Source organism: Mus caroli, chromosome 7 (assembly GCF_900094665.2).
Source record: "Mus caroli chromosome 7, CAROLI_EIJ_v1.1, whole genome shotgun sequence".
Lineage (NCBI taxonomy): Eukaryota > Metazoa > Chordata > Mammalia > Rodentia > Muridae > Mus > Mus caroli.
In genome coordinates, this window is record NC_034576.1 from 112,480,899 (window position 1) to 112,504,866 (window position 23,968).

The window sequence follows — 23,968 nt, forward strand, 5'->3', positions numbered from 1 at the left end:
TCTATATAGCCCTGGCTGTCCTGGAACTCACTTTGTAGACCAGGCTGGCCTCGAACTCAGAAATCCACCTGCCTCTGCCTCCCAAGTGCTGGGATCAAAGGCGTGCGCCACCACGCCCGGCTGTTTTTGTCTTTTTGAGATACTATTTTTCCATGTAGCTTTGGTTGGCCTCTGTATATTTGCTGTGCAGTCCATGTTGGCCTGCATAGCAAATATACAGGTGTGTGTGTGTGTGATGGTAAAGACACTTGCCACCAAGTCTGACAACCTGAGCTCAATTCCTGGGACTTACATTATAGAAATAATAGACTCTACACACACGCACACGCGCGCACGCGCACACACGCGCGCGCGCGCACACACACACACACACACACAGCAGTCTGCTTGTTTTAGCCTGTGAATGCTAAGATTACAGGTCTGTACCACCATGCTTAGCTCACATTTACCATCTTAAAGTGTACACTTAGTAATTGTATAGTTACAGTAGTTGTCGGGACATTCACTATCCCATCATCCCTCAGAGAAACCTTGTTCTTGTTTATATCACTCTCAGTTCTCCCTTTTCCCAGTCCCCAGGAAACTAGTAACCTACTTTCTGCTTCATGGGTTTGCCTATTCTGAACATTTCTTCTTCTTAGCTGTTGTTTAACAGTGCTGCAATGGATATAGGGGTACAATATGTCTTCAAGGTCCTGTTTTCAGTTCTTTTGGATATTTACCCAGTAATGATATTGCTGGATCATGTGGTAGTTTCCTTTTTAATTTTTGAGGAATGTCTGTACTGCTTTTCTCAGAGGCTGTGCCATTTTTCAGTTTTAGCAACAGTACACAAAGAGGGATGCACAGAAACTGAGCCCTGTGTGTCATGGTGCTCGGTCTCTCTAAATCCTCACTTCACTGATTTGCTTTTGATGGTGGCCATCTGACAGGTGTGAGCTCATAGCTCATTGTGTTTGATTTGCATTTCCCTGTGATAAGTGATTTTGAACATCTTTTCAAAGGCTTATTGGCCATTTGTAGACATTCTCTGGATATATATATATATATATATATATATATATATATATATGTATATGTATGTATATATATACACACATACACACATGTTGTATGTATGTATGTATATGTATACATACACACATACATATATATACATATACATACATATACACACATACACACACACACACATGCTTGTCTAGTCAAGCCTTTTGCTCATTTAAATTTTTTCCTTTGGCTGTTGTTAAGTGGGTAGTGTTGTCAGTGAGTTGGAGGAATCTGTTGTTTTCTAATAATTAATCCCTTATAAATGCATGGTTACTAAAAACAAGATACCCTTGTTGTTAAAATGTCCCGAAGCGTTCCAAGTTTTCTTGGAAAAGTTGTATAAGTGTAGTTTTAGGTCTTTAATAATTCATTCTTTTCTTATTTCTCTCTCTCCCTCCCTCCCTCCCTCCCTCCCCCTCCCTCCCTCCCTCCCTTTTTAGGCAGGACCTCATGTAGTCCAGGCTGGCCTTTGACTTACAGTGTAGCTACAGATGTTCTTGAGCTTTTGATTCCCTTGCTTTCACCACCCACCCAGTGCTGGGATGGCAGCTGTCAGCACCTTGCCCAGCTATGGTGTTAAGGATAGAACTCAGGGACTTGTGTGTGTTAGGTAAGCACTCTGCCCACTGAGTTAGCTCCAAACATTTTGAGTTACTTTTTGTACACAGTGTTAGGTGAAGAGCATTCTACTGCATGTTAATGTCTAGTCTCTGAAACGCTCTATTAAGGAGGCTGTCCTTTCGCTGTGTGTTCTTGGCCCTTTATTGGAGGTCACTGCGTATGTGCTTGAACAGATCACTGATTCTGTTCTGTTTCCATGCTTGTTTTGACATCCTCATTATATAATGTTTTAGTTATTTTAGCTTTGTGCCACATTTTAGGAAATGTGAGGCCTCCAGCTTTGTTTTTCTTTTCTTTGTAAGATTGTTTTTGACTATTTAGGATCCCTTGAGATTCCATATGAATGTTAGAATTTTTTTCCCCTGTGTCTAGTTCTGCAAAAAACCATATTGACATTTTGGTAGGGATTTCATAGAATCTGTAGATTACTCTAGACATTATGAACATCTTAGGTCTTCTAATTCATGAACGTAATGAGATGCTTTGCTACCTCTTTATATCTTTTTTTTCAGCAGTATTGTATATTAAGGTTTTTATTGCGAGTCTTTCCTCTTCTTGAAGATAAGATATATAGTATATAAGATTCGGTCATCCACTTAGGGACTTCCAGTCTGTGTGCTTTTTACTTATTTTTCTTGCCTCATTGCTTTGGCCAGTCCTTCTAGTACTATGTCAAGAAGTAACAAGGTGGATGCCCCTGCCTTACTCCTCCTCTCTGAGGGAAGGCTTTCAGTGTCTCACACTGGATATGAAGTTACTGTTACTATTTTTCCTGACAAAGTTTCACTCTGCAGCCCACGCTTCCCAGGTGCTGGGATTACAGGTGTAGTACCCTGCCACCCTTGGATGGCTTCCAGTTTTGGTTTTGTTCTTAACCCAGGATGGCCTTGAACTTACCAAGTAGAGAGGAGAATGTTAACCTGTTGATCCTCCTGCCTCTACCTCCCAAGTGCTGATGTGTTGTGCCCAACTTGAAGTTCTTTTTCTGGTTCATTTGCTTTTGCTTTCAGTCTTCTGTCTGTGGTTATCATGGCGCCATTGTCTGGTGTCTCACAAGTTGACTTCTTGTGGCTTGCTTTCCCCTTCTTTGTTTTTGAATATCTGTTTTTCTAGACTATCAACTTGAAGATGCTCACAGCTGAATACCTCCCTCGCTTCTCCCTTGGTTTGTACACTGTCCTTGTTAGGGTTTAACTGCTGTGAACAGATACCATGACCAAGGCAGCTCTTATAAGGACAGCATTTACTTGGAGATGACTTAAGAGTTTCAGAGGTTCAGTCCATCATCATCAAGATGGGAGCATGGCAGCATCCAGGCAGGCATGTTGTAGGCGGAGCTGAGGGTTTGACATCTTCATCTGAAGGCTGCTAGTGGAACACTGACTTCCAGGCAGCTAGGATGAGGGTCTTACAGCCCATACCCACAGTGACACACCTACTCCAACAGGGCTACACCTCCCAACAGTGCCACTCCCTGGGCCAAGCACACATACAAACCATCACATGTACCTTCCTTCTACCTCCTGAAAACCCCTGCACAACATGTCAGTGTGTTTGGTGTGCTCTCTACACACGTCCTACCTTTAAAAACCTTGCTTGTTTCTCTTGTGCTCAGACATAGCATACATTTGGCTTCAGCTTACTTCTGGCATTTGATCTTCCATCTTCCTGCCGATCAGCCCAAGTTGCTCTGCATGAGTGCTGCTGCTCCTGTGCCTTTTCCTCTCCTGCTCTTGAATACCTTTCCTTGTCTTTGTCAATGCCCCTGGTTTAAAAAGCCAAACAAAACATTTATTTAGTGTGCATACACACCACTTGCCATGACAGACAGACTGAGGACCACTTAATGGTCAGTTCTCTGTTTCCACTGTGTGGCATCCAGGTATCAAACTCATGTCATCAGGCTTACCAGCAAGTGCCTTTGCCCACTGAGCCACCTAGCTGGCCTTCAGCATACTTTATGGTCCACTTCAAATGCTCTTTTCTACAAAGTACTAAACTGGCTTGTGTATTATTTCTTAAAATTGTAAGTCCTTTGTGATTTGACCTCTGTTCACTCTCCAGTTAGCTATCAAGCCACTCCCTGGGGGAATCCTGTGAATTACCAGACACTCAGGGAATCACTTCTTGTTCCTCAGAGCAGGAACATGAAGTTCATGCTTTTGTGCACGTGCCCTGTCCATACGGCCTGTCTTTCACTTAGTGCTTTGTTCCCAAGGTGCAGGCAGAGCTGGTGTCAGTGGCTGTTAGAAGTAGTTCTGCACAGATAACCTGCGTCACACAGGGACCTTTATCTTTGACAGAGTGGAAAGAGTTGGCCTTTAAGCCTTAGTTTTGATGTGTACCAGTCATGTAAACTTGAGTAAAGTACCTCAGTTTTCTGAACCTATTTCCTGATCTATAAAACAGGGATGCTGTTCAAATTATAAAATTATATCAAGTTAGTCTAAGTGAGGGCTAGGGGTGAGGAATTGGATTTATAAGTTCAAATGCCTGTCTAACGTTCACGATGCTCTGGGTTTCGTCCCTACTGGGGGTGTCAATGGTGCACTTGGTAAATGTGTGTGCCACCAGATCTGGCAACCCAAGTTTGGTTCCCAGGATCCACGTGGTGGAAGGAAAGAACTGACTCCTGGAAGATATCTCCTGCCCTTCACATTTAAATAAGTCTTCAATAAATGGTGTTGGAGCTAAATAAATAAACAAGTCAGGCAGGGACACATGATCTGCACAAGTGTGTTGGACACTTTGTGTGAATCATGGGAAGTGATGGGGTAAAGACAGAGTACAGAGAGCATCTCTCGGTTTTTCAGAGGCTGGCTTGCCAACCACAGACTCTGGTTAAAGATCAAGAGATCTCCGTGAAGCCAGCAGGGGCTTCACATTATACACAACACAGTGCTTCTCCAAAGACAAATAGAACATGATTTGCTCTTGTCCTGCTCTCCAGCTCCTCCACGCTGCCTTCCATATTGTCCCAGAGTATGGCTGTAAAAATGAAGACCACGGAGCCTTCAGCTGTTAGTACAGATAAAGTCCTGACTCTTTACCATGAGTGACCAACCTCTTCCTTAGAGCCTCAACTCTCCTTTGCCAGGTTTGGTCTGGCTCGAGTTGAACTCTAATGTGAGACACTGCACAGGCTCTTGATGGCTCTCACATGGAGACAGAAAAGTATACGTCCTTATTTTCTTTGCTTCATGACACCTGAACATGAGAATGTGCCCCAGGCTCAGGGGGGACCCACTGTAGTGAGTGGCATAGAGGCCACAGCACAGGCGCAGTGGTGTTGTCTCATGGTGTACTGGCTGTGGGGTCCCCACTAGTCTATTCCTCTGACTGAAGCTCTGACTCCTACTGTCACTGGCACAGGTGCATTGCCTCCTTTTTCTTGCTCGTGTTGGATCTGTGGGGTTATTCATTGTTCTCCTAATAAACTTCCTTTTTGTTTAAATGAACACAAGGTAGATTCTGTCCACCTGAGACCACCGTCGCATGGGTTTCCCACTTACATTTAACCACCCACATTCTTTCTCAACTGGCCATGGTTGCTGCCATCTCTGGATGTTCTGACGTTCTATTCTACAATCTGGAACATGCTTTACCCATTCTTATTCTGTTTAACTTTTTTTTTTCAGTATGAGGATCAAACCCAGGCCGTGAACATGTTACATAAGCATTCCACCACCGAGCCACACCTCAGTTCAAATATCAGTAGCCCCACATTCAGGTCGGATTAGCTACTCAGCATTCCCATGGAATCTTGGTTACAATAATTGTCTTTATGTTTCTTGGTGAGATTGATTGGATATCAGTCTCTGGAAAGTAATAATTACAGCATACATTTTTGTTGTTGAGGAATGAGAAAGTATTCATTACATACGAATATTTCAACTGTCTCTTTGCATGTATTTTCTCTGATATGCGCCTGTGCGTGTGCATATGTGTCACCTTATTTTGGACTGGCTTGTGAGTTTCCTCTTTCCTTTCTAGGTCCAAGACAACTTTGACAAGATTGAATTCAATAGAATGTGTTGGACACTTTGTGTCAAGAAAAACCTCACAAAGAGTCCTCTACTCATTACAGAAGATGATGCATTTAAAGTGTGGGTCATTTTCAACTTTTTGTCAGAGGACAAGTATCCATTAATTATTGTGCCAGAAGAGGTAAGTGTGGCTTTGGGGACTTTTTAGATGTCTAAGCACTGAGAAGACCTGATTTGCAAAATTTGTGTTGATTCAGTTTTGATATTTGTTTTTATTTTTGCTTCTTTGTTACTGTTTTGTTTTGTTCTTTAGATCAGAGGCAAAACAGGTTGAATCCAGAAAAGCCCAATCTTAGGGGCAAATAAAAAAATTTTCCTTGGAGATTTGCAGGGACAGTGAGACCCTTCCTCTTGGAATTGCTGTGGTTGCAGGTGAATCCATCCTCATAGTATATAAAGAGTATTTGTTCAGTACAAGGGACAACATAGTTGTCTGCTTGCAGAAGAACTGGCTGATGCTCCATGGGAAGTATGTAGGGTCCAGAGTACTGTTCTCTCACTGTGTTAGGAGTAGGTGCAGCTTTTCTCGTTTCAAGTTTCAAAGTCTAGGATGATGGCTTTTTTCTAGACCGCTCAAAGCAAAGGAGAGCCCCTCTGCTGACCTTGTTCTGTGTCTTTCTCCCTGCATGTCCCAGGCAAGGGCATTGGGAGGGATTAGGAGTAAGGCTCCTATGCAGCTTTCTGGAAACCAGACATGCAGGAGAGGTTTGACCAGACAGGGGTCTTTCTGAATTAAGATGACAGTTCCCTGTATGATACATGATTATGATGTTATTGACTCCTGCGGCTGAACTTTAGGGTCTGAGTCCTCTGCAGAACACAGCTAACTGGTCTGTGCTACATAAGGCCATAAGCAGTAGATTAAATTTGTACCCTCATGTTCCTTGTCTACTTTTGTTGATAGTGCCTGGTTGTGGCACATTTCAGTCCTGGGCACCTAGAGGTAGCACAGTGGTTTGTTTTGTATAAAGTGTGGTCTTTGAAACAGACTGATTTTGAAACCAGACTTTACCACTTCTTCACAGAGAAGCAGAGTAATCTTCCGATCTGTGTCTCCACCTTTAGAATGGAGATAGCTGTTTTCTACAATGTACCCTGTGAGGATAAAACAGTTGAAGTATGTGAAACACTTGATGCATTGTCTGAACCCATGCGTGATACGTGCTCACCAAGTGGGCCATGATAACATGTATGGCATATTTCATGTTGTAGATAGAGTATATCCTTGTGGGAATACACAGCTAGAGCTTTTGAGAAGCTAGGGCTGGAAAGAGACATGGAGAAACCACAGGAGTGGGTTAGGGCAGGGAGGGAGCGACCATAGATGGAGTTGTGAGGGCCAAGGAGAACCTTGGGGCGGATTCTATAGCAGCAGGAGGAAGTGGATTTGGTAAAGGAAGCAGATAAGAAGAGGCACATGAGAATGTAAATTGCAGAAAAATCAGATAGGAGTAAGAAGGGGCCTCTGGATAACAATAGGTAGCCTTTGGTAGCAAGGGAGAGGCAGTTTCTCTTTGGTAGTCTTGGAGTTAAGTATGGTAATGTTTAAGTATTAAGTGTACATGACTGTTAAAGGGGACATGGAGCGTAACATCCTAAGGCACTGCCCAGCATAATCCAGAGTGGGTAATGGTGCCCTGCAAGGCCTCTGACAGACACGCTGCTGCTCAGGGATATGCACATATTCTTAGAAAATAATTGTATTCCTGCTGCTGCTGCTGCTGCTGCTACTACTACTACTGTTTATCAGTGTTTTGTTTGTGTTATGTGTCTGTGCACCATATGTGTGCCTGGTGCTGGTGGCCTTAAAGGTCAGAAGAGGGCATTGGATTCCCTTGAACTGGAGTTATGGAAAGTTGTGTGCCACCAGGTGGGTATGGGCAGTGGTCTTAGCTGCTGAGCCATCTCTCCAGCTCATGTAAGGTTTCTAACATGTCTCTCTACAGAGCCTTTGCTATTTTGGAACTGACTATGTAGACCAGGCTGGCCTCAAACTCACAGAGGTCTATCTGCCCCTGCCTTCCTGAGTGCTGGGTCTAAAGGTGTATGCCACCATTCCTGGTCTTCCAATATGGTCTTTGAAGATATTTTGCAGCTACCATTCAGAATTCCAAGTTTATATGTGCGTTGGAACTAGAAGTGGATGGGTCTCTTATCCTTGACCTTTTGGATTTTTCTGTCACGAAAATATCCATGGTGGACCTGCAAGCCACTTTGTCTTGCTTTCAGAATTAACAATTAAGCAGCAAGGATGTGTGTGTACTTTATTGTAGACATGGTGAAAGCTTTCTTGATTTAGGGGCTTCGTTACCACTGAGCCACTGCTGTGGTCAGCTTCTTGATGATCCTGAAGAGCATGACCCACACGGGCCTTGAGGGGCCTGGTGCTATCTTTGCTGCAGCCCAGCCTGGGTTTCTGAATGCTTGCCTTTATCATTGCAGGCTGACTCGAACATTCTGTCCTCCTTCAAGCATGTCCACCCTGTTTGGGAGGAGAGTGACCTCTCTGGTGCAGCAGACCTTGTCGTGTCTCGTGTGGGCTTACTCAGTGCTTTGCCTCCTTGAGTGCCTCTGCGTCTCCTCTCAGACGGGGAAATTCCTCTCAGAATAGGAACATGTGCTACAGTTCCAGCACCAGAGAAGTTTGAGGCAGGAGGATCAAGAGATTGAGGCCTGCCTGGTTTACATGACTAGGTCTGTTTCTAGCCACTAAGTAGAAATAGGGATAGACTTAGAGATTATTCTTCTGTGAGTGAGCAGGAATATTCCTGCAGGGTAGAGAAGGGATCACTGGAGAGATTAATATGAACTTGTTTCAGTTGCGGAGTCAGCCTCTTGAAGTTTCACCGTGGCCTTGGCACACTGGGCTTTAGCAAGCCATCTGCCCTTTGACCAAGCACTGCACCCTCAAGGTCACACTAGGATGTGAAAAATAGTGCCTATTAAATTTTGTTTCCTTTCTAAATATTTAACAATATAAAAACTATATATTTGAACTGTTTTTGAAATGCAGGGTTTTAGAAAATGTAACATAAAAACATACATTTTAAAAAAATAAAATTTAAAATGCAATGTCTTTGTGGGTTTAACTTATCTGTTGGTAATTTTAAAGTCTTGCAAGTTCAGAGTGTCTCATGTACATAAGAGACGCTTACTGCCCGTTACATAGAGCCTAAATAGAATGTATTTACCTTGAACACACACACACACACACACACACACACACACACACACACACACACACACGCACACACGCACTCACGCACGCACGCACATGCGCGCTCCTGCTCCTTTGTTTGTTTGTTTGTTTGTTTGTTTGTTTGAGACAGGATCTCTCTTCCTGGCTGGCCTTGAACTCCGAGATCCACCTGCCTCTGCCTCCGGAGTGCTGGGTTAGAGGCGTGCTCCTGTTCCTCCACTCCTGCATAATTTTTATGTTTCTAGTAATCCATCTTATCATAACGATCACTTGTGTTTAAAGTTTACAGTTTTTGTTGTTGTTACTTGTTTAGTTTTTGAGACATGGCTTCACAGTGGAGCCTGGGCTGACCTCAAACTTGTGGCTATTCTCCTGTCTCCACCCTGAGCACTGAGATCATAGATATGCTGTACCATACCCAGTGAAGTCCAGGCTTTGTTCTCTACTTCAGCCAATACTGTCTCACAACGGAAGTTGTGTGAATAATGCATCCACAATATTCTGTGGTTTCCATCACCTAGAACGAATGTCAAGAATGTTAAATAAATATTTAAATTACATGGTCAAGTCAAAGTGTTTTCTATCGGCACGTTTGTAAAGAGATGGTGAGCCCCTTTGAGTTGGTTCCACATTTTCTTCTGGTGATAATTCTTGGAAATGTGTGCCCACAAAGCATAAAGTATAGTTTTTACTAGTGTCATTTCCCACAGAACCAAGAAGAAAACAGGATGTGTGTGTCACACACGTATTTGGAAGAAGTGCCTTGCAGTGAAAACTCAAACTTGAAATGTATATTGTAAAGACATCTTAGGTGAGGTAAAATGTAGGTTGCTCCTTTAATCTCAGAGAGAACTTTTGACAGAATAAAAATCCAAGCCAAAGACCTAGAAAAATCACATTCAGCTTGAAGTTTCTTCTTGTTATTTTTGGTGAAATCTGCTTGGAAGGAGGAAGCAGGCTGCTTCCTGAACTGAATGAGCCTTAGAATTTGCACAGGCGCTCCTGTAAAGCAACCCTGGCACACGTGACTCATTATTTAGTTCACTTGAATAGTGGAGTGAGAATGTGTCTCTCTGGCCAGCACAGTCAAAAGGTCCTTCTGCTCCTTGGAGTGTATATGACTGTGTTCCAAGTCAACAGGAAGGACACAGTTGCTGGGAGTGATGGCTTGATGGTGTTGGGGCTTAAGGTCAGCCTTCCAGGGCTTGAGAGTTTACCATTCTAGGAAGGTTCCAGAAGAACTTGGGAAGCTGCTTTGAGAACTGAATTGAGAATCTAAGTTGCAAACAAAGGGTCACCTGGAGCTGGGAGGTGGTGGGTAAGCAAAGGCTGTCTCCTGACTTGTGTAGTGTCATGGGCTACAGCATCCTGTCAAATCCACAATGGTCCTTCATCCTGTATACACACATGCCATACACATGTGCTTCCTCATAGTATTCCCTTGATGAGCTAAGTCTCAACCAGCAGCCCAGTGCCTCGTTTTGGGCACCCTTAGGGAGTTAGAACTTCTATGTATGTTATCACTCACTACCTTGGATAATTGCTTATCTAACTATCTTTTATTTTTATATTTTTTATTAGATATGTATTTACATTTTAGATGTTATCCCCTTTCCTGGTTTCCTCTCCCAAAACCCCTTATCCCATCCCCGCTCCCCTGCTTACTAACCTACCCACTCCTGCTTCCCTGTCCTGGCATTCCCCTACACTGGGGCATCGAGCCTTCTCAGGACCAAGGGCCTCTCCTCCCATTGATGCCCATAAGGCCATCTTCTGCTACATATGCAGCTAGAGCCATGAGTCCCTACATGTGTACTCTTTGGTTTAGTCCCTGGGAGCTCTGAGGTGGGTAGGATCTGGTTAGTTGATATTGTTATTCTTCCTATGGGGTTGCAAACCCTTTCAGATCCTTCAGTCCTTTCTCTAACTCTTCCATTGGAGACTCCCTGCTCAGTCCAATGGTTGGCTGTGAACATCCGCCTCTGTATTTGTCAGGCACTGGCAGGGCCTCTCAGAAGACAGCTGTATCAGACTCCTGTCAGCAATCACTTGTCGGCATCCCCAATAGTGTCTGGGTTTGGTGACTATATATGGATCCCCAGGTGGGGCAGTCTCTGGATGGTCTTTCCTTCAGTCTCTGCTCCACACTTTGACCAGACCAAATGAAGCTCAAGAAGAAGGAATACCAAAATATGGCTACTTCTGTCCTTCTTAGAAGGGGGAACAAAATACCCATGAGAGGAGCTAACTATCTTTTATTACCTGAAAATAGGAGTAAACAGACTCTCTTGTAGCCCAGGCTGGCCTTGAATTCATTATTTAGCTGAGGATAGTTTTGATTACTGCTTGCGTACGTGTTCTCTCTCTCTCTCTCTCTCTCTCTCTCTCTCTCTCTCTCTCTCTCTCTCTCTCTCCCCTTTCTTTTAAAAAACTTATTTTGTTTTAGCCTCTTCTTGACTTTAATTGTTTTTCTCATTATCCTTTTTCCTCTTCGGTTACTACCCTCCACCCCCTTAGAAGCACGAAAGGCTAGGCTGTAAGTGACACCTCTTCACCAAGAGGAGAGCGGGGCCTGAGTGTGCTTCCCTTCCACTCAGAGCATTTGCTGACACTGCTCATGCTTTTTCAAGGCCTTGCTTAATGAATGTTTATCCCAACGGAGCTTCTATCACTAAACTTGTGATGGTTTTGAACTTGCAGTACTTTGTAAATGGAAGTTCTTTCCATTTCCTGTTGCATTTTATTATTTCACAAACAGCATTATAATCACATTAGCGGGGGTACAAAGAATAAAAAAGAAAAATGAACCCCAAGTCTTATTTGTAACTAAATATTTTCTGTGGTTTTGACAAATGTTTGCCAGAAAGTCTGCATTTCTGTTTATGCAGGTGAAACCATGGGTCAGCTTAACTTTGCATTCTTTGTTCTCATACTTGGGAAACGTTTTCTCAAGTGTAATTTTAAGTGTTTGTGTAATGTCACCCAGTGTGGAGGGGAAGCGACCTCGGTGGTGTGGCTGCTGGGTGGCTCTGTGCTGACTGTCCTCTGTGTGATGAGTATTGTTATCCCCATTCACAGATGAGGAGATTGGAGCTTAGCTTGTTCATTTTAGATGTCAGCTGAGGTCCCCTGCTGAACTCTGGGAATTCAAAGATAGATGGGGCACCTGTGAAGAATTCAGAAAGGGGTGGAAAAGCAAATGAGGATTAGAGAATGGAACCCAGCACACTGAGTGCGGGACACAGAAGGGGATGTAGGGAATGCAGCGCCTGCTGTAGGGTTGGTTGAAGCAGTGTGAGGGAACCTGGGGTCTTGTTAAAAATGCAGTGTGGCCTTCGGAGAGGGTGAGATGCCCAGTATGAGGCCTGAAGCAAGCACATGGAGAAGGATCACGTTTGTGAACTGTCTGGAAAAACAGTACTTTCTCTTTCTCCTGGGAGGTTTTATTTTATTCTCTCTCTCTCTCTCTCTCTCTCTCTCTCTCTCTCTCTCTCTCTCTCTCTCTCTCTCTCTCTCTCTCTCTCTCTCATCCTCCCCCACCCCTCTTTCTTTTATTCTTTGAGACAGAGTTTCCCTCTGTAGCCCTGGCTGGCCTGAAATAGCTGTGCTTTAGTCTCCCAAGTGCTGCCATTAAGTATGCCATGGCATGCAGCTAAATATTTATTTTCCATTTCAACCTTTTAGGAAGATAAGCATTTTATATCCTGATCCAACACAAACAAATATGTGTACACAAAAAACTTGTAAAACTGTATCTGGCTCTGTTGTGATTGAACTAGCATATTTTCATTCCATCACAAAAATCCTGGCTTAATTCATAGTGAGAACCGCTGATCCCAGGAATGTCAACAGCACTTTGTTACTGGTTTGATGTAAGCGGTGAGGACATAGAGTACTGGTGTGGGGTTTGTGGGTGATTTTGCACCAACTGAAGTCAGTAATGAGGGGAGGAGATCAGAGAGGACAGGAGGTGTGGTAAATATGTGCAAAGTATCTGATGTGCACGTATGGAATTACCATGGTCACACCCATCAGTGTGTACTGTGAATATGCTCTAGAAATACATCAGATAGAGAGGAAAAATTGGGAAGGTAGAGATGAATGATAGTGTTTGAGAGTCATCATACGGGGTTGTTGAAGACAAGCAATGCCATCTCCTTGTTCAGTGTCACTGCCTCTGCCCCGCCCTCCAATATTTTTCTGTATGATGTCTGATGTTTCAGGGTTTGGTAAGCCTTTCTGGCTCAGGCTAGGAATCCAATCTTATTTATCACATCATCAGTGTTCTGGTGGATGGGGACAACAGGAAAGAGGTAACTGGTTTACATAGGAAATTTGTAAATTAGGGGATAACTTGTGCATTTGAGATGTTTATTTGATTTAACACTAATATTTAGTGAGATTTGTGTGCAGAGCTGGGTGCTGGTTGCAAATGCTCCAGTAATTCAGTACAAGGGAGGTGGGGTCTGGAGAATCAGTTCAAGGTCATACTTGGCTACATAGAGTAAGTTTGAGGCCAGTCTAGACTATATGATGAGATTCTGTCTCAAAATAAACAAATCAAAACAGAAGGAGGAAAAGATTAACGTTCTTGGTATATTGAAGTATTTATCTAAAGAGAGTAATGAGGTGTTAGTAGTTTGTTTGTGTATGGTGTATTTATATATAGCATGGTGGCACACTCCCTTAATCCAGTGCTCAGAGTCAGAGGCTTGGGGATCTTTGTAAAGGTTCAAGGCTCAAGGCCAGCCTGGTCTAAAGAGTAAGTTGGACAGCTAAGGCTACACAGAGAAACCTTGTCTCAAAAACACTAAAAAAAAAAAAAAAAAAAAAAAAAAAAAAAAAAAGAAAAGAAAGAAAAGAAAAGAAAAAGAGAAGAAAAAAAGAAATAATTAATTTTTTGTTTCCCTACAGATTGAATACCTGCTTAAGAAGCTTACAGAAGCTATGGGAGGAGGTTGGCAACAAGAACAATTTGAACATTACAAAATAAACTTTGATGACAATAAAGATGGCCTTTCTGCATGGGAACTTATTGAGCTAATTGGGAATGGACAGTTTAGCAAGGGCATGGACCGTCAGACGGTGTCTATGGCCATTAACGAGGTCTTCAATGAGCTTATTTTAGATGTATTGAAGCAGGTAAGAGGGCCATAGCACTCTCTCTGTCTCATCTTTAGACTCTGGTGTTTGAGACCAAATAGCTTCCTTCCCTCTCCATAAGGCACTTATACTCTTTAAATGATTTAGAACAAAAATAAAGTTTTCTGTTTTCTTTGTTATTAGACTTTTAGGATTCGCCCACCCTGCTGGGATATTGAGGATTAAACCAAGGTATTATGCATTCTAGACAAGTGCTTCACAGTTGAGCTATATCTCTCGTCCCAGGCTCTTGTTTTAAAGAATGATTGTCACAGTTTTGAAGTACAGTTAAGAATTGAGAAGTTACTATTTTTGAAGGGACTGTTCAATCAAGTTTCCAAATGATTTTTTAAAAGTACCCTCATGTCATATGTAATTCTGTACCCACTAATGTGGAAAGATGCCCATGGTGTATTGTTCGGTGGAAACAACAGGCCATAGAACAGTGGGCTCTTGTAACTCCTGCTCTTGTAACATGACACACGTGTAGAGATGTCTAGAAGGATGCTCACTAATGTTATCTAGTGATCACCTCCGGAATGTGTGATTTTGGTGAATTTTTTTCTATATTTTTAGAAAGTACATGATTTTCCAATATTTTTATAGAATTAGAAAAATACCTTTACCTTTAGAAAGTGATACTTTCATATAGCAAAGGTGTATTTATCTTAACGGCTATATTTTTTTCCCTCAGCATTCAACAGTGGCTAATATACATGTAGGAAACTAAATACTTACTAAATAGAACATCTGTTTGTCTGAGACAGGATTTCACCTTAGCTGTGGCTGACCAGGAACTCACTGTATGGATCAGGCTGGCCTCAGTCTACCTCCTGGGATTAAGATGCGTACCAGCTGCATATATATTTTTTAAAAAAACAAACATTTTAAAAAATATTTATTTATTATATATATATGAGTACACTATAGTTGTCTTCAGACATACCAAAAGAGGGCATCGGGCATCTGTATTATATCAAATAACCTGCTTTCCGTTTTCCATACTTAGTGCTTTGCTTGTTAAGTAGGTGATTATTATTTTCCTTGTTCTTTCTTCCATCAGTAAGCACTGATTAAGGCTTAACTTGAATTAGGGATCTGATATTACAAGGATGTATGGCTGTGTCTCTGTCCACATGCCATTTTGTCTCCTTTCGCTGTGCCTCCCAAACATGTCTCTTTACCTATAAATATTTCGATAAATGTCTTAAAAGGTGAGGCAGTGTAGGAAAATTCACTGTTTATTAATAGCAAAGGTTCTGTTATCTGTATGTCACTTGCAGAGACTCTGAAATGTCTAGATTTACATGTCAAGCTTTTGTGTGTGGTCGTGTGGATTTCACTGGGGATCACGTCTCTGGATTCTCAGAGACGCCTGTCCATTGTCCACACAGGTGAGAACCACTGACGTGTATATTTTGGACCAGGTGTCAGATAATAGAGTAAATAAGACAGTCAGAGGATTGTGTCACATGAAAGCACACATGTTACATTTGGTTTAATGTGTCATAGGGTTACATGATGAAGAAAGGTCACAAACGGAAAAACTGGACTGAGCGCTGGTTTGTATTAAAACCCAACATAATTTCCTACTATGTGAGCGAGGATCTGAAAGATAAGAAAGGAGACATCCTGCTGGACGAAAACTGCTGTGTGGAGGTGAGTGGGCGTGGCCTCTGCATGCTTGCCCTCAGCTGCCCTCTGCTGCCCCCTGCTGTCCATGGGCTTTCCAGCCTCACTTTTACCGACTAAACCTTCAAATAATCCCCAAGTGGACATTTCCAAAATAAAGTATAGTCACTGTGACTTCTAAACTAAATCTTAAAGACAGCTGACAAAATGTGTACCTAATATGAATATATTTTCTGTTTTATGGTTTGAGTAAAGTATAAGGATCAAATCTGAGAGATTTGTATGTAAGGAATCATTGAGTAAAATCAAGCCATTAAAAAGGCAAAAAAAAATGCAGTAAGATGATTTTGTAAGTTATCAATAGACTAAAGATCTGGAGCTTTTAAAATAAAGCAAATAGAAGAAAACTGACCATTTTGGTAAGATAGGGAGGGTCTCGTGTAGCTTGAAGTAACCATGTAGTCAAGGATGGGTGTGGATTCCTTATCTTCCTGCCTCTTCTACCCCAGGTCTAGGGACTATAGGCATGTGCTACCACTCTTCATTTTATTTTATTTTTTTAAAGATATGATGTATTTATGAGGACAGGCTCTCGTCTAGTCTGAGTGGCTTTAAACTTGCTGTAGCTTTGAACTCTTCATCCTTTTGCCTCTTTCTACACAGTACTAAGATTGCAAGTGTGGGCCTCCATGTCTTCCTTGAGTGATATATTTTATAGCTGTTAATTCTGTAGCGATGTAAAGTCCTAAAGAACAGAAATTTTGTGGGGGCAAAGTGACACATATCTGTAAACCCAGCAATCAGGAGGCTGGAGGATTTCCTACTCCACCTGGCCAGGGCTACATGGCAAGACATTGTGTCAAAAAAATTACTTTTTTGTTTTTTAGACTTGATTTGTATATTAGCCACCACTAGTGTTTTGGTATTGTTGAATAACATTTAAAATCGGGACTTCACACGCAAACTATAGAAATGGTATAAAGCTCTGTTAATACTTTGTGGCGTGCTCATAACTCCGCTAAACTGAGACCTAAGGATTTTCATAGGTGCTGCCGTTTCACTCACTCTCTTGAGAGAGGTCAAGAACCATAGGGCACCAGCAGTAACAACTCAGGTGTAAGAAAAAGCCATAGCAGTCAGAGGTCTCCTATAATATGTGCTGTCCCTTCTTGGGTTCCTGCAGGGCACACTCTCAACTGCTAGAGTGCAAGCAAAGAGCATGGGTCTCCTTGTCCTTACTGGGTATTGTCTTTGTCTTATGTAGATGTGGCATCTCAGTCAGAGGTCACTGTGACCACTCAGGAGGCTGCCTGGGAACAGCTTTAGTAGTCAGACATTTGCATTTTTAGGTGTTTTTCTTTTGGCACTGAGTTTCAGTTAGACTTACATGTTAAGAAATTAATTGAAATACATCAGAAGAAAACTAAGCCAGGTGTGGTGTGACACATGCCTGTAATCCCAGCATTTAGGAGGCTGGGGCTGAAGGGTCGTGAGTTCAAGATCCTCCTAGTCTACGTTGTGAGACCCTGTCTCCATAAATAAAATGGTAGTTTCCTGCTCATGGACTACACTTCCCAGCTTCCTTGGAACTATGGAAGTCATTTCCACCTCAACAAGAGGCCACATCCTATCTTCCTCTGAACATTTTGGCATCCACATATGTGGGTGACAAAGATGCCACCTTGCCATGAATAAGCATGGTCCCACCTAAGGTCAGACCAAGTCTCTTTCTTTCTTCCTTTTCTCTCCCCTCAGCTGCTTTGAAAAGAATCTAATACACACAAAAAAGAATAAAATTTTAAAGAACTAATCATGGTTTCTGTTTTAGTCTCTGCCTGACAAAGATGGAAAGAAATGTCTTTTTCTAATAAAATGCTTTGATAAGACCTTTGAAATCAGTGCCTCAGATAAGAAGAAGAAACAAGAATGGATTCAGGGTAGGACATTTTTTATTATTTTCCACAACAGGGAGCAGAAGGTGGGCATGGTACAGGCTTTTAGTCCCAGCACTGGGAGGTAGACAGGGAGGGGTAGGAGCTCTCTACACGGAGTGCCACGCCAGCCTGTGCTTCTAGAGACCCTGACAGGGAAAAACAAAACAAAACTTAAAAAGCCCAAAAAACCAAAACCGTGAGTGCTCCAACTTTGTGTTTTCAAACCTTGCCTAGACACTGGCATAGTTTGTTTCGTTATGTCATAGCGATTGCCACATGAGAAAGAAAACCAAGGAAACATAAGTTCCCCTTTTTAGGGGGCAGGGGTTCGAGACAGGGTTTCTCTGTGTAGCCCTGACTGTCCTGGAACTCACTCTGTAGACCAGGCTGGCCTCGAACTCAGAGATCTGCTTGTCTCTGCCTCCCAAGTGCCAGGATTACAGGCGTGCGCCACCACTGCCTGGCATAAGTTCCCTTTTTAAATTTTTTTGGCCAGTTTGTTTGACTTTGTGGGGACTAAACTATATTTTAGGTTTTACTGCCCTAATTCTTGAAAGAGTATGGAATTTTCCTCTAGGCATATGAAAAATGTTAGTGAATGTTGAGATTTTGGTCATGCACAAGATGGAAAAGGAATTTATGGAGTGGTTTTGTAACTCAAGAAACTGATAGCTTGAGGAGAGAGCATCGTGTTAGCATTTAAAAAGAAGTGGATGATGTAGCCTTACTCATCTGCTTAAATGATCTCAGAAGGAACACAAGAAACTGTTAGCGTTGGTTGCTGATGGACAGGAAGCCCAGGTAAGAGTAGGCAGAAACTTTTCCTGGATGTCTGTTCATGCTGCTCGAATTTGAACAATAGCTATTAGTTAAGAGGACATTAAATTTAAGTAGTTGAAAACACCAAGAGCCAGGTGTGGTAGGTTGTGCCAGTGATGCCACCAGGAGGCAGAGGCAGTAGATTGCTGTTGGTTCAGAGCCAGTCTGCACTACATAATAGGTTCACTTACAGAGTCAAACCAGAAAAGGGGCTAGAGAGATGGATGGCTCAGTGATTAACAGCACTGGCTGGTCCCCTAAATGATGCTCAGTACCTACAGGTCCCAGGGCGTCTGACACCCTTCCTCTACCTTCTCGGGGATCAGATACACGCATGGCGCACAAACATACAGGCAGGCAAACTACTCATAAACATAAGATTAATTTAAAAAAAAAACAGAAAAGAAATGAGATTTTTATATGAAATGTGATATATGTATGCAGACAGTGTTCATCTGCAAATATGTGTCTTAGGAAGTCCTTTGTGTGCTATGGTATATGTAGATTTTCAATAAATGGTAACTACTCAGATATGTATTTACATATAGGGAGGGAAGTGATTTCATAGACATAGCTGAGGGCAGAGTCTGTGTAATAGACTGCACATCAGATGCTAAGAACTTTGATTCTCTGCCCTTAGTGTGCCTTAATTTTTCTTGACTTTAAAAACTGTTGTTATGTGTATGTGTGCTGCTGATGTGTGTGCATGGGCATCCATGCCACATCTCATGTGTGGATCCCAAGGATTAAACTGGTCCAGGCTTTCACAGCTAGTGTCTGCATGCTGAGTCATCTTGCCTGTCCTTATCTAGCATTTTGGGGAGTAGGAAAGGGCCAGGTATGTGGTATCAGCACTTGGTAACCAAAGACAGCAGGGTTGCTCTGAGTTTGAGGACAGACCAAACTGGGCTATCTAATGAAGCTCTGTCTTAGAAAGTGTGTGTGTATGTGTGTGTGGTGTGTTTCCAGTGAAGTGTCTGTAAGCACAGGTGCACAGCTGTGGGCCTGGACTCAGAAGAGACTTGAATGCACAGATTCCTCATGTAGGAGCTGGAGAAGTTGATACTGCTCAGGCTGAGCTCACTGGCACCATCGCATCCCGACTGCTGTTACATATTATTCGAGTTTAGATATATGATTATAATTCCTGTTCTTTCTCCTTTTCCTTATAGCCATCCACTCCACCATCCATCTGTTGAAGCTGGGCAGCCCCCCACCACACAAGGAAGCCCGCCAGCGTCGGAAAGAGCTGCGAAGGAAGCTGCTAGCCGAGCAGGAGGAGCTGGAGCGGCAGATGAAGGAACTCCAAGCCGCCAATGAAAACAAGCAGCAGGAGCTGGAAAGCGTGAGGAAGGTTAGGCGCAGGACAGAGATGGCAAGGGAAACAGCAAGGGAAGCGCTGTCCCGCTTGGTACCCAAGCCACACACAGCCTCAGGAGCTTTGCTTCCTGCACAAAAGTTAGGAGTGGTTTGGTGAGCTGAGTTCTCAGAAGGTGTCCAGCCCTAGGGCTAGCAAGCTGTGTGTCTATAAGGGTAAAGCTCTGAGCTGTCCCTCTTAGAGATGGTGCTAAAGGGCTTAGACTTGAACCGTTGTTTTGTGTGTTCACACATGCTCTGACAGCTCTGTGGGATACACACACAGAAGTAGAACTGAGAAGTAGGAGGTGACCCAGGTCTATAGGCAGGAAGGCTGGGCTGATGGAAGAGCCGCTGTCTTGGACAGTGCTGTAGGAGGCTCTGTAGTCACCTGCTGCAGCCAGACATGGCGCATTCCAGTTTGTGACAATGACTAGTCATGCGTTTCTGAGGGGAACTAACTTGCTGTGGTGTTTGCTGAAGGTTCTTATGTCTTGCTGCTCTCAACGTCTCTTTGTGGTTTTACTGTGGTGTTGCGACTGCTGCTGTCCTTGTTTTACGGCAGGGCCTCAGTATGCAGCTTTGGCTGGCCCAAAGCTTCCTGTGTAGACCACACTGACCTCTAACTCAGAAATCAGCTCTGCCTGGGAGGACTGATGAGGCTACCATGTCTGGCACTGTCTTTGTTTTTTTTTTTTTTTTTTTATCTGTTTAGAATTTATAGAATGTGGACCAAGGTTTTCCATTATGTTGGGTAAAATTTCCATGTATTTCTTCAAGTATTTTTGCTCCCTTTTTACTTGTTCCATATGCTGTTGAACAGAATATTGTGTGTAACAGTCACCAGATTCTCTGATGCTGTTTATTTTTCTTGTTTTTCTGTCCTTCTGACTGTATAATTTCTGTGTATCTCTTTAGTAGCCCAAAGAGATTGTTGAGCCCCTCTAGTTGATTCTCTTTTTGAAATAAGATCTTGAAGCCCTGGCTAGCCTTCAACTCTCTACATAGGGAAGTTGGCCTTGAATGTCTGATCTTCCTGCTTGCAGCTTCCAGTTCAGGAGTCATAGGTGTGCTCCAGCACACCACGCCCTGGCTTCCTAACGCTGTGCACGCTGTGCACACCGTCCTCTAGAGGACTTACTTTTCAGTCGGTTCTTGAACATTACAGCGCATCATTCTCCCTTTGGTTCTTTTAAATTAGCCTCTTTGGCCCTTGGTCTTGGGAAGATTATATGCCCAGTACAGGGGAACGCCAGGGCCAGGAAGCGGGAGTGGGTGGGTTGGGGAGTAGGGCAGGGGGAGGGTATAGGGGACTTTCGGGAAAGCATTTGAAATGTAAATGAAGAAAATATCTAATAGAAAAAACTGAAATGGAAAAAATTAATTAGCCTCTTTATTGATATGCTTTCTCCACTTGACCGAATATTGTTATTCCTTCTATTATGTCTCTAACTGTGACTTCCTGTCATTCTTTTATAGTATATTTACTGTAATGGCTTTGTAGATATGCTCCTGTGCTGCTTCAAAGGCTGTGCCTGTTGACTGTTTTCCTACATAGGGGTTACACTTTCCTGTTTCTCATACTTTTTCTTTTAGTTGAAAACTGGATGTTTTAGAAGATAAGGTGGTGTGGGAACTATGGATACTGATCCTGACACCCCTACCCAAAGCTTGTCATTGTGTGGTTATTTATTTAGTAGTGACTTGGCTGGACTATTTCCTGGACCCCCGAGGCCTTCAGTCTGCTCCTCAGGGCAACAAGCTGGGGTGTGCGCAGCCACAGTCACCTGGAATGACCCTCCACATGGCTCTCCTCTTCTCCCTGTATACTTTCCTTCCCGTCACCCCTGACTGACCGCTAGAGTTCACTGAGTTCTGGATGTTTGCTATGATTTCCGCAGTGCCTGGGAATGAAGTAGCCTCAGTCTGAGGTTAAGTTTAGACCCATGTCCTCTTAAGGCCAGTCTTAGAGAGGGCTCTGCCTAGCCAGACCTTCCTGCTTCTGTCAGGCTTAACTAATCTGGTTGGTTTGCTTCCGGGTGGAACTGCTCTTAATCACTGCCCAAATCTCCTTTGTATGCCTTACATAGCAAAGTTATGTTTGGTGAGCGCTGCAGTGCTTGCTTTTCTCCTTGTGCAAAACTTCCCTGGAAGGCTGGGTGCATGTGGTGGCAGGGACCTATAACCTCAGCACTTGGAAGGCTGAAGCAGGAGGATTGCAAGTTGTATGAGCTTGTGTGGAGACAGCAGCGCATACTTGGAGCCATCCACAGTCCTGCTTTAAGAGCAGAGGGCACAGCCTGCTTTCACCTCTGTTTCCTTCTCCCCCCCCCCCCCCCCCCCCCCGTGGAGCTTTTGCCCAAGTGAGTTTAGACCAGGGTGATCAGATCTGTCTTCTCTGCCTGCCAGCCTTGACCCCAGTGAAAACCCAGCAGCAGCTCTTCCCTTACCCAGCCTGGGCTGTGAGCAGAGGACAGAGGGCGCCCTTGTCTCAGCTTTCTTCTGCCAGGAGTGGCACTTCCTTCTTGCCTGGGGGAGGGGAGGGGGTGCCTGAAACACCACAGCCTTTTTGTTTCCTGTGTATTTGTTTGTTTGTGTTTTGCCTTTTGTCCTTTGAGGGTGGAATGGATCAACTTTGGGGCCTTGTGTATGCTGGGCAAGCACTCCACTGCTCAGGTACAGCTTCAACACGCTAGGATAATCTGCAAGCTTTAATGTGTTTTGTTTTTTTAAACCAGTTGTTCTTGGAGGGGGTTGAGGATGGGTGGGGGTGGGGGTGTCACCTGCCTGGAAGCTGTAACGTGTAAGGAATAGTGTGGTGGGAGACAGCACTGTATAGAAAGCTCCAGAACTAGGTCAGACTGTGAGTATAGTTGCAAGTGATAATGATCCAGTGGTCTCCTCGGATTCTCTGTGTACAGTGTTTAGAATGGAGTCATTCGTACTGGATTTGTTTTATATGCTGACTGGGCAGACTGGTCTCACAGCTTTTGTTTAATTTTTATTAATTTATTAATTTTATTAATTTTTGTTATATGCTTAAGCAAGACTTTCTCTTACTAACAATCTTGCTTTTCTGGGGATGGGCTTCTGACTGATTGATTAGAAACTGGAGGAAGCAGCATCTCGTGCGGCAGACGAGGAAAAGAAACGCTTGCAGACTCAGGTAGAGCTACAGACCAGGTTCAGCACGGAGCTGGAGCGGGAGAAGCTGGTAAGTCTGAGAACCGCTGCCTCAGCTCTGGAAGGCCTGGCTGCTATTTCATCCTGGCTTTGCTGTGCCTTGGGTGGCTGCTGGGGGTGTTGTGTGCTTGTTTGTGCGTTATCCTTTATTAAGCATTTTCTGTGTACCAGAGAGGTAGAGGGAAAAGATGGGTGCCTTGTTTTCCACACCCCTCAGCAGAATTGTATGCTGTGGGGGTGATAAATGCTTAGTTAGTGTAGTTACATGCCTTCATTTGCTTTGAGGTGTCCCTGTCATCCTGAGGCAGCCAGGATCCTTTTCATTCTCAAAAGGCTTGTGGTATGGACAGTGACTAGCTGTGAAAGAGTAAGCCTAAACCCACAGCATTTCTCCTCTGTAGTGAGGAAAGTGAACACAGACGTCTGAGCTCAGGTTGCTGCTCTGACCACGCCAAGGTCCAGTTGCTCTGTGGAGCCAGCTGGTTACTGGAACACTCGTCTCTCATGGGATGCTGCTGTGCTGAGCCCTGTGCCTGAACAGGGTCTGCTTAGACTAAGGCGAGATTCCTGTTTGTGTTCAGGAAGGTGCCTGTGATGGATGTGGAGATGTGCAGCTGCCTTGCCTCCCTGCTCTGTCTCTCTGAGCCCTAGTGTGATTGTGATTGGTGTGTGCTCCCTGCACAGGTCATTCTGTGAGCTCCCGGGACTCTCATGAGAACACTGGGAGCTAATGTTGGTGACATAATTCATAAACTGCAGAGAAGTACACCAGCATGTTTGAAAGTATGTGTGTCAGGGTACTGGGTATGGAACTCCGTGACTCACACATGTGAAGTAAACACTACCAGCACGCGGTCCCCCAGCCCTGTTTTTATGTTTTTTGTTTTTTGGTTTTTTTTGGTTTTTCGAGACAGGGTTTCTCTGTATAGCCCTGGCTGTCCTGGAACTCACTTTGTAGACCAGGCTGGCCTCGAACTCAGAAATCC

At 43.6% G+C, this 23,968-nt stretch overlaps 1 protein-coding gene across 1 annotated transcript in view; it reads left to right on the forward strand.

Moving 5' to 3' along the window:
* Swap70 (switching B cell complex subunit SWAP70) overlaps positions 1-23,968 on the forward strand; it is a 62,165-nt gene that overhangs the window by 29,032 nt on the left and 9,165 nt on the right. The window contains exons 3-8 of the mRNA XM_021167078.2: positions 5,665-5,838; positions 13,831-14,058; positions 15,571-15,717; positions 17,519-17,627; positions 19,616-19,797; positions 22,906-23,013. Coding sequence (XP_021022737.1) covers positions 5,665-5,838; positions 13,831-14,058; positions 15,571-15,717; positions 17,519-17,627; positions 19,616-19,797; positions 22,906-23,013 — 948 coding nt within the window. The remainder of the gene's footprint in view (positions 1-5,664; positions 5,839-13,830; positions 14,059-15,570; positions 15,718-17,518; positions 17,628-19,615; positions 19,798-22,905; positions 23,014-23,968) is intronic.